This window comes from Pteropus alecto, unplaced genomic scaffold (genome assembly GCF_000325575.1).
Source record: "Pteropus alecto unplaced genomic scaffold, ASM32557v1 scaffold164, whole genome shotgun sequence".
In the NCBI taxonomy this organism is placed as follows: domain Eukaryota; kingdom Metazoa; phylum Chordata; class Mammalia; order Chiroptera; family Pteropodidae; genus Pteropus; species Pteropus alecto.
In genome coordinates this window covers 3604585-3615671 of record NW_006439568.1, presented here as the reverse complement: position 1 = coordinate 3615671, position 11087 = coordinate 3604585, and the positions used below count along the sequence as shown (strand labels likewise).

At 39.1% G+C, this 11087-nt stretch overlaps 1 protein-coding gene and 1 long non-coding RNA gene across 3 annotated transcripts in view; one reads left to right on the top strand and one right to left on the bottom strand.

The window, feature by feature from the left end:
- LOC112483563 overlaps positions 1–11087 on the bottom strand; it is a 119997-nt gene that overhangs the window by 101285 nt on the left and 7625 nt on the right. Inside the window, exons 2-3 of the long non-coding RNA XR_003047664.1 lie at positions 10392–10537; positions 7946–8185 (exon numbers count right to left, since the gene is read on the bottom strand). This is a non-coding gene — a long non-coding RNA (uncharacterized LOC112483563). The remainder of the gene's footprint in view (positions 1–7945; positions 8186–10391; positions 10538–11087) is intronic.
- ZNF572 (zinc finger protein 572) lies at positions 3471–10563 on the top strand. 2 transcript variants are annotated; one of them, XM_006916564.3, is made up of 3 exons: positions 3471–3605; positions 5482–5584; positions 6579–10563. In XM_006916564.3, the coding sequence occupies exons 2-3, from the start codon at positions 5515–5517 to the stop codon at positions 8090–8092; spliced, it is 1584 nt and encodes a 527-aa protein (XP_006916626.1). In that variant the 5' UTR covers positions 3471–3605; positions 5482–5514; the 3' UTR covers positions 8093–10563. The 2 variants fall into 2 exon arrangements, with proteins under 2 accessions (XP_006916626.1, XP_015448430.1); XM_015592944.2 differs by lacking the exon at positions 5482–5584.

Here is an 11087-nt window from a genome sequence, read left to right as displayed (position 1 = left end):
TTCTAACACCTTCTACAAAGAACGACAAATCTATAGAGAAATGACAAGACAAAGTAAAGCAGTGTTAGGCTTCCGGGGGAGGCAAACTGCAGGAAGGTAAATATATGGGGGGAAACTAATGGAGTAATGTTTTTTCACAGATTCCTCTGGTGCTGATGAGTCTAGAGCCATCTCCAGTGAAGGAGAATTTATATCTTGCCTTTAGGCAGAGAAGTGGGAGGGTAGAGAGAGATTTTCCTGCATCTTTTTTTTCTTAATTGCCTTTAGCTCAAAAACAATTTTTATGTCAAAGAGGCATATCTGGGGTGACAGAATCTGGTTTCCTTCTGTTCGTGGCCAAGTAGTTTCCATAGCTTTTTTCCTGCCAGTAAAATTTGGGTATCCAAAAACCTCTTATCATGTTGTGCTATCTCTGTGCCCTTCAGTTCCAGCTGATGTAATACTTTCAGAAATCTTGAGGCCTTGGCATGTCAATTTATAATTCACTCTATTAGACAAAAGCTGCACTCACACATCTTCATGAGACAAGCCCTTCTCTGCCATGGCCTCTTTGTGTAGTTGCTATGGGACAAGACCCTTAAGACTCTTGATATCCCATTGTTTAGCAGAGAAGTTCTTCAAGACATACCCTAAGACCTGTAAAAGGCCTTTTATAATTTGCTGACCCTTATTCAGACCATGTTTTTCTAGTACCCAATATAGAATCTTTTCCTAGAAGCTATTTATTAAGTGTAACATTGTTTGCCATCTGGAGAGGCTGAGGTGAGAAAAATTTTTTCAAATGTAGTGGGTTCTAGCTTCTATATATTCAAGGGCTGGTTCTTTAGTTTATCTCTCTTTCCTTGCATTTTATCATAGGCAGTGGGAATAAACTAGGTGGAACTTTTAATATTCTACCTTGATCTCCTTACCTAAAACAGAGGTCAGCAAAATACTGCTGGTACGCAGACTGCACATTCTTTGTAAATGAAGTTTTATGGGAACACACCCATGCCTATTTGCCTATTTTGCAGGTGTCTGCTTTTATGCAGTTGTGGCAAGGTTGAGTAGGTACAACAAAATGGGATGGCCCAGAAGCATAAAGTATTTACTAACTGGCCCTTTACAGAATGAGTGTAACAACCCTTGACCAAGATTACTGAATCACTAGGTCCACCTTTTATTTTCCATGTTAGCTCAGATGGCAATGTCGCCACATTTCTGCCACCGCCTAACGAGGCCCCTTTCTTCCATCTTCCACTTTTCCTCACTTTCCTTTAATCCCTCATTGACAATCTCCTCAAGATCCTTAGGCCTCCACTAACACCTTACTTAAAGATCTTCCATTTTCTAGCTGCCACCTGTTCCCATAAGCAAAGTCATACATTTTAGGTTTTTGTTAAGGTAGCACCAACTTCAGTGTACTAAATATATTCTGGATGTCTATAACTGTATAACAAATACATTCCAAAACTTAGTATCTTAGAAAAAAAGAATTTTATTATTTCTTTTATTATTCTTTATTATTTCTTCGTGGTTGTGGGGGTAGACTGAACTCTGCTAGGTGGGTCTCTCTTGGGACAGTATCATGGTTACAGTATGATGTTGGTTGGAGCTAAAGTCATTTGAAGGCTTTTTTACTCAAGCCAGAATAGCTTCAGTGGCTTCTCCAAGTGACCTAGGCTTCCTGGCAGATGGCTGGGTTCCAAGAGCAAATATCTCAACAAGAGAATAAGAAAAAAGTGCAGGTCATTTTTATGACCTACCCTCAGACATCACATATCATTATTTCCCCCATACTCTATTGTTAGAGGCAGTTATGGAAAGGTCACTCAAGTTCAAGAAGAGGCTACACAGAAGTCAACACTGGATAAAAAGAGTGTCAACATCACATTGCAAGAATAACATGTAGCATGAGAGACATTGTGGTGACCATCTTGGGATACACTGTGCTGCACACACTGCCACTCATCTATAAGAAATGTCATATTTCTCCACTTTTACAAACCAAAGTATGTTTATCTTGGTTTGCTTTGGTGAACCTCACTGATAAGATTTGTTGGAAAGTTCAAACCCACTCATATTCTTGCCCTCCCTTAGAATTAAAGTGAAACTACACACACCAGAAGTTTTGGGCAAGGGAGGTGACAAAAAGGACTCTGGGCTTCTGTATAACCTGATGGATGGTTGAGAAAAAGAATACTGGAGGAGGAACAGGTTTATTTAATTTTATTTTGTGTTTGTATATGTATATGAGAGAAGAAAGAAGATTTTGAGTTTTGACATTTTAGTTTTGAGGTATTACTGAGACTTCTAATGTGAGATGTCAAGTAAACCATTTGGTTATAAGAGTGAAGAGCTCAGAAATGTAGCCTGGGCTGGAGATATACATTTGTGAGTTGTCTATGTTGGTGGTATTTTAAAAAGTGAGAATGAATGAGATTTTCTAGATAGGGAACATTTGGGGATAAGTGGAGAGGGTCTAGATGGCCTTGAGAAATCTCAACAATTAGTGAAGACCAGGCTTGTAAAAGAGACTAATAGGACTGACTAGAGATTATGGAGGAAAAGGAGGACAGTGTGGTATCATTCACAAGAGTTTTTCTAGAAGAAAGGAGTTCTCAGCAGTGGCAAAACTCCTGGGGGAAAAAAAAAGCAAACTAAGGAACTGAAAAATACCAGTTGTGATAACAACATGGAGGTCATTAGTAATCTTAGTGATTTACTGTTTTTGCTGCAGGAGAAATGGGTTAAAAGGTGGAGTGGGAGGTGATAAAATGAAAGCATTGTGAGAAAAAAAAAAAAACACAAAACTTTTTTAAAGCTGAAGCAGTATTTTGGGATGGGCCTGGGAGAATTGAGAGGTTAGGTGATAGTGTAGGGATTCCAAAAATGTGCAAAGTTGAGTACTAGTAAAGGGCTTTTTTAAATGTGAAAGACAGTGGTTCACTGTGGTAACAGGGGGGAAGGAAGAGAGTGTCAGGGGTGCAGACTTAAGCAGATTTGTGTTTGGCTTGTAGAGATTGGCTTCCACTTTCTCTGTAACGAAAGGGGAGAGATTAATTGTATCTCCAAATATTAGTAATAAAGGTGCAGTGTAAACTACTTGTTTTACATGTGGATGGATGCCTTAGCACCCCCACCACTTCGCAGCTAGCTAAATATCCATATTCACAGCGGTGGGAACAGAAACAATAGGTGCTTAATAAATACATGGTTTATTTTGATTATGATTCTGATGATGATGGTTATAAATATCTGATGATACCCTGATGTCAAGGAGAAGTATAGGCTCTAATCAGTCCCCTATTACAAGGCTCCTGACAAGTGTGAAGACTGAGGCTCACAGTTGGTGAATGACAGCACAAAGAAAGGAAATCCACACAAAGGAAGGAAATCCCACCCAGGGTTCTACGGGTTAAGATCAACGAGAGGTGACATCACTGTTTGCTAGAGAGTCTCCGGCAAAGCCTGTCGGGGAAGAGAGGGGACTTCCGGTTTCTGTCCGCTGGGTTTGAGAGTTTAGGACCCTGGGTTGGTGGGGTGAGAAAGAGCAGCGACTCCTTCCTCCCAGACAGCTGAGCCCGCTGGGGCGGCAGGATGCCTTGTGTGTAGCCCCCGGAACAGTGAGTTCTTTCTCGCGGGGAAGGGAGCAGAGGGCTGCGGGCAGGAGTGGCACTGCACCGCCTGGGCTGCAGTGTCCATCCCGGAGCGGGGTCCCGCTGCTGTGAGGGTCAAGGGCCCAGCCTCTCCCTCTAGCCAGGCCACTGCGCCCTCCCCTCACCCATCCCTCGCCTGCAGAGGCCTAAATGATCTTGTCAGTTGGACACGATCTGGTCTCCTGGAACTTCATCCCTCAGGGCACCCAGCCTCTGGTTCCTACCAGCTAAGGCGCAGGCAGTGCATTCAGGCCCCACCCTAGTCCTCTATTTACTCTGACAATGAACCTTGGCCTTTTCGTGGAGTGACGCCTTAAAGACAGCCTTTTAATACCATTCATGGCCTTGAGTTTGCTGCCATTTGACTGAGCCAGTGTCCCCGAGGGCTCCTCTACTACCAAAATGAATAGTTTCTTAGGAAAAATGCTGGCATGGGTATCTGTTACCCAGGCTCTAGCTTCCTTTTAATTTAAGGACTTTGACAGGAATATGTAACTCAGAAAGCAAAACATCGTACTCCACGTAAACAACTTTCTTTTTTTTTTCTATTCAAGTGCCCGGTTTTTCCCACTCAAACACGGGATATTTATAATTAAGACTAGTTTCACCTTTTCTTATAACAGACCCCTAATTCTTGAGGGTGCTTTGGGAATGCCAGCTCCCTTTGGTATATGGTCTAAAGATGTTAATCTGTTTCCTAAAAATCCAGTCAATATATTCCAAAATAAAGGTCCCCTTTGAGGATCATTTGCATTTGGGGTTATGCCCAGCTCTGCTTCCTGCTCTAGTTTACTGAGGGATGACAGTGCGAAACTGTCCAGACAGGCTTGGGACTATATCCTGCTCTACCGTTTTCAGATTGTGTGTCCTTGGGAAGGTTTCTTAATGTCTTTTTAGCTCATCTATAAAATGCTGGTAATTGTTCATACACCTCAGAGAGCTATTGTGAGAATTAAATGGGCAATATGTGTAAATTATTTAGTTCACTGCCTGGCACATAATAAGCAGTAATAGGGTAAAAATCATAACTATACCATTTTTCATTTTTCATATGTTTGCCTTTGTAAATCCTTTTAGGCTCTCATTTCTCTCCGGTTATGCATTCTTTATATCCTGAAATGGGTGCAAAGTTCCCATATAACTGCCTTCTAGTGATAGCTCACATTTCCCAGTCCCTTAAAGTAGCTCAGTGATTGTCTTTGGCTTCAAAAGAGAAAGTTTAGGCTGTTATGGATAGTGTGGTTATGATAGATTTAGAGGCAAGGAAGAGGTCCCTTGTTAGCCCCCTTTTTATTTTGGGGTTATTGTTTATAATTATTCTAGCTTTATTTTATTCTAATTTCTTAATTACTGGTTATATAAATCTCACTTTCTTCTGAAATTGACTTCAAAGGTTTCATCCTTCTGTCAAGAACCAAGTTATTCTTTCTAAGCTAAACAGGGTGCTTTCTCTTTAGCTGCTTCTTATACTTACATATTGATTCCTTGAAGTGTTATTGTTGGTGCTTTTTCCAAAAATCGACTTTGTTTTTTCAATTAAAAGTGTTTCTAAACTCTTAGTGGACAGTGAGTATTAGTATTTACTCTATTTTTGAGCCTGACCCTTTAATGTGAAGATGTAATTTCTTTTTTTATTATTTTCTTGGAAAAGGTAAATCAGATTAACCTTTAATTCTAAACACCGAGAAAAGATTTTCTACAAAGACTTCTAAAGACTTATGTTTCTTAGTTTCAGTATTAACAGAACATTCTATACCTGTAATTATTATGTTACAGTGGCTGGGAAGGAAGGAAGAATACATTTTAACAAATGCCTCCAAATGTGACCTGTTTCCTTCCACAGGATTTCTGATCCCTAACGGCTGTGATCATTGTGATGGAGCAAAAGAAAAAGCTGTTGGTCTCAGATACTCTAGAGAGGGAGAGTTTGAAAAGTTCGTTTACAGGTGAGGGATCAAGAAGATGATCTGAACGCTTTGGAAATTCATTATAAGATACACTATAGAGTATGGGGCATTAGAATGAGATAAACTTTAATTTGATTCCCTGCTGCATAACTTACAAGTTTATTAACTCTTACAGCCTCAGTCTTGTCATCTTTAAGAAAAAAAGGAATGATAATATCTGTCTCTCATATTTTTTAGAATTAATGAAATACCATATGCAAACTACTATTCTTATAGTGGGTGTCATTATTTCTATATGTGTTCAGATTTTAAAGCATTGTCTAGTTTTTGCCTCAGATGGCATGCTGGGGCATACTCTTCAGTTTCTTCCCTACTCACATCCCCTTTTTTCTTTTACGTCTTCGAGAACAAAGTTAGTGAACTTATCTTTAAATTGATATCCTCCTTTGCAACTGCTGACAACTGTTCAAATACAGTTGACCCTCGAACAACATAATATGGGTTTGAACTGTGCAGGTCCACTTATACGTGGATTTTTTTTCAATAAATAATGTAAATGTGCTTTCTCTTCCTTATGATTTCCTTAATAACATTTTATTTTTTCTAGCTTAGTTTATTAGAAGAAAACATTATATAATACCTGTAACATATAAAATTTGTGTTAATTGACTGTTTATATATGTTTGGTAAGGCTTCTGGTCAACAGTGGCTATTAGTAGTTAAGTTTCAGGGGAATCAAAAGTTATATGTGGATTTTGACTGTGTGTGGGGTGGGGAGGGGGGTGCCTCTAATCCCCTCTAACCCCCGTATTGTTCAAGGGTCAACTGTGCTTGATTATTGTTGCTAGGTACAAAATATTCACCTGTTTCTGACAAACACATGGAGTAAAAGAGACAAAACTAGCTTTAAAATTTTTTTATGTGAAATAATTTTCGAGTTTTTACTTCATTATTCTCTCTCTCACTGCAATTTAGAATTTCCTTCCCCTGGGAGATTAGGGAATATGTTTAGAATATTTGTTTATTCTTGCAGGAAATGAAGGGAAGAATAATTTGGAAACTGTTCAACACTGTAACCCTAAGGCAGAGAAACTTAAAGAGAGAACTTCAAAATGGTTTAAAAGAGATGGCCCACAAAACTGTAAACGTGAGGATTCAAAAGAAATGCTACTGACCTGGTCCCAAGGGGATGAGATTTGGTGTGATATCTATGAGAACGATGGCAAGTCAGAGAATCAGGGAAATTCTACAGAAAAAGAGGAAGAAAAGCCCAGTCACTGGGGATGGGACCCAGGAGAACACGCCAATGCCTCTGTCCAGCAGAATTCATCCTTCAGAGACAAGCCCTACAAATGTTCTGAATGTTGGAAAAGCTTCAATAATAGTTCTCATTTGCGTATTCACCAGAGGACCCACTCGGGAGAAAAACCTTATAAATGCTCTGAGTGTGGGAAATGCTTTAGTAACAGCTCTCACTTGATTCAGCATCTGAGAACACACACAGGAGAGAAGCCGTACCAGTGTGGCGAATGTGGGAAAAGCTTCAGTAATACCTCCCATCTTATTATCCATGAGAGGACTCACACGGGAGAGAAACCCTATAAATGTCCTGAGTGTGGTAAGAGTTTCAGCAGCAGCTCTCACCTTATTCAGCATCACAGATCACACACAGGTGAAAAGCCATATGAATGTCCTGTCTGTGCGAAATGCTTCAGCCACAGTTACGTTTTAATAGAACATCAGAGGACTCATACTGGAGAAAAACCTTATAAATGCCCTGATTGTGGAAAGGGCTTTGGTCAGAGTTCCAGCCTAATTCGCCACCAGCGGACACACACAGGCGAGAAGCCATACAAATGTCTTGAATGCGGCAAAAGCTTTGGTTGTAATTCGACGCTAATAAAGCATCAGAGAATTCATACAGGAGAAAAACCCTATCGGTGTACAGAATGTGGGAAGAATTTCAGTCGAAGTTCAAACCTCATTACACATCGGAAAACACACACAGGAGAACAATCCTATGAAAGTTCTGAATATGGAGAAAGTGTGCATCAGAACTGCAATATAATAGAAGAATGCAGAATCCAGCCAGGAGAGAAACCATATAAATGTTGTGAATGTGGAAAGAGTTTTGGCCTCAGCTCTCATCTCATTAGACATCAGAGGACACATACCGGAGAAAAACCTTACAGATGTTCTGAGTGCTGGAAAACGTTTAGTCAGAGTTCCACCCTGGTGATTCACCAAAGGACGCACACAGGAGAGAAACCTTATAAGTGTTCTGACTGTGGTGAGTGCTTCAGTCAAAGCTTTAACCTCATCAGGCACCGGAGGACCCACATAGGAGAAAAACCTTACAAATGTACCGACTGTGAGAAATGCTTCAGCAGAAGTGCCTACCTCAGTCAGCATCGGAAAATTCACATAGAAAGGTCTTTTGAGTCTCCTGAAGTTGAAGATTTTCCTTGTGAATGGACTTGGAAAAACTGTTCAGGGGATATGGCCCTTATCTCTTCATTTGCAGTTCCAAATTCATCATCCTCTTAAGTCCCCAAGCCTGTTTCTTTTTTTCTCTTCTTATTGGCCCATTACAGTTAAGGTGTTCTGTGATCATTGTGCTACGATGTTTCTGTGGTTTGTCTGTCAAAACATTTAGAAAAAGTCAACCTCTCAGTTTAGAGCATAGGAAGACCTAGATCGTTGAATCTGCCCAGTGAGATATACTGCCAAGGATAGAGAAAAGTTATTTTTGATTTAAAGTAATATAAGATGAGCTTCAAAGGAAAACATAAAGAGTAATCGTGGGAGTAAATAAAAGGACACCGCAGAGCTTGACTCTGAGATTGACATTGAATTGTCTTATTTTCTCTGGCCTAATGGGGTAGCAATAAATCATTACTGGCCTCAGGGATTTTCCCAGAAAAAAAGATTCTTTTTGAACAAATCACGTGATTTCCTGGCCTTTTTGCTGGGTCTTAATAAAGAAAAGATTCATTTTTTAAATTCATTTTTAATTGCTGAACATTAACTTTTGTATCTAGAAATGCACTGTCCAATATGATAGCCACTAGCCACATGTGACTATTAAAATTTATATTAATGAAGAGTAAATGAAATTTAAAATCCAGTTTTTTAGTCACACTAGCCACTTGCGAAGTGCTCAGTATCTGCCACATGTGACTGGTGGCTGCTGTACTGGATATCATAAAAAGTATTTTAAGATCATCTTTCTTGACAGACTCACAGATATTTCCTATTTGACTCATAATATTTCCTATAAATGCAGTCTGGGATTTCTGCTCTCCAAGAGGGATTGCAGTATAGGATAGAAATGTGTTAAAAGGCACTAAATCTAGGGACTGGCTGTTCTAATGATTGTATATTTTAATGTATGTTCAACCATCTCGATTATCTAGCGATATGGTCTCATTGTCTTGGCCAAAGCCAGATTAGGAGATGGGATACTTGAATTCTGTTTTAAAAATTTTGACAAATAGTTTTTATCCTTCAGTTTTCCTATTTCATTATCCCTGGTCATATTAAAAACTGTTTTTTTAAAAAATAATTAACCCACTGAATCTGAGCCGGTGTCCAGGGACAGTCTGCCATTGGAGACCGAGATTCCTTAGATGCGGTCTTAACAGTTTTCTTTTGCCTCTTGACTTATGTGGTATCAGACCAGATAACTGAGACCCCAACCGCTCTGCTCATCTGTCCAATGGTAATGATGCTTTACAAAGTATTAAGATATTTCCTATTCCCCTAACCCTCATTTTTTCCTGCTAGATGTGTAGGAAGGTCAAGGCTCCTCAGTTGCCCAAGATTTCATCTCATTTTTGGATTTGGAATATATTTTATAAAGAATATATAGAGACACAGATTAAGAATGTGGAGCCAGCGAGGGCCAATGACAACTACTGCAAAGGGCTACAGCTCATGGGTTTCGGAATTGCATGGGGATTATTTCTTCTTTCACGACTGTGGTGCACCTGATACTGGTGAGGCAATTGCACCTTTTGGTACAGGATTGAAAAATGAAGACGCAAAAGCTAGTGAAAGTATTTAAGAACTATTTGGGGTGATTTTCTGCTTTCAAAAAGGGGGAGAACATTGTTGGGCATTATTGGCTTTTATGTGACCCTCCCCCCCGCCCCCCGCCTAAGCATCTTTTTCCCTTTGTATGTTATATAGAATTGCTCAAATCATCTTAAACTATAATATCTGAGGCCAAGTTTTTACGTTTTTTTGTTTTTTTGTTTTTTTGTTTTTTGTTTTTTGTTTTTTTACCAGATAAGAGTTTGATTGTTTGATAATTAAATTTGGGCATTTGCTATTGAGGCTGAAATTCAGTTGCAAGGTAGTAGCTGTTGCGGAGATAGAAAAATCATCGATCACATGATGGGTGGCAAGTAATTGCTCTGAACCTCATCTGTAAAGTGGAGATAACACCCATTTTGCAGGAGTACTGTAAAGATTAAGTAATTAATTGTTTGCAATGCATCTAACACAGTGCTTAAAATATATTGGATTCAGCTTATTGAATTTTTTGTTGTTCATGAAAGAAAAGATTCAGTTTAAGTCAGGTAAGAACAGAATAGCAAGTTCAATTTAAGTTAATCTGCGTCTGAAGAAATTAACAACAGGCACAATTGATGTCCTGTCATCACCTATACTATGTTTTATGACTTCCCACAATTATGTAAAACCTAATTCACAAACCTTGATGTCTATAGGAATATAGATGTTCACATTTTAAATGGGTGACAATAGGCTTCGTTAGTTTTGGCAAGAATCTTGTCTCTTTGAATTAAGAATTAGGAAAACAGAAGAAAGATTTGTCACTTACGGTGGAGAACATAACAGTCGAATTTAATCATATTTGATGCCTTTGCCTCAGTTTCATTATTCAGCAAGAAGGTTCTTCATTTAGTTCCCCAAGAAGTAAATACTCGGTATTGTCTATTTTTCTTGCCAGCACAAAGGATACAGCACCTGAAATAAAAAATTCTTATTTGCAAGTGATTTGTTTGTTTCTTCTTAATTAAAGAGAAGATTCCTGTATTCTTTTTTCATACTCAAAGAAGGGGCTTATATTTTTTTCCCGACAGTGGAATGAGGAAATCCACGTTAACATATGTAGTCATAAATGTATTAGGGAACCCACTCCCAAACTGCTGTATAGCCTACCATAAGTTTTTATTATAGTAACTGGAGTAAAGGTTTACTCCCATCATTCCAGGTCATCCAGGTTGGATCTACCAAATGGGCCTTCTTCTTAGTGCTGTAGAGTTTCCTCATTGATGGTGAGAGGTAGTGGAGCCTGGCGCTGTGACTATTGCCCCTTAGACATTAATCAAAGATATTCATCACCAGTCTCTCACTTTCTGAAATCATGATAATGACATAACTGTCATTGCTTCTTTATTCTGTATTTGAGTTTACGCAATTCCTTTCAAGCAGTATAGCATTCATTCAACAAAATTCACCTGATTCCTAACGTGTTTAACAGAGGTCAAATGACAGTGGGAGGGGAATTAAGTTA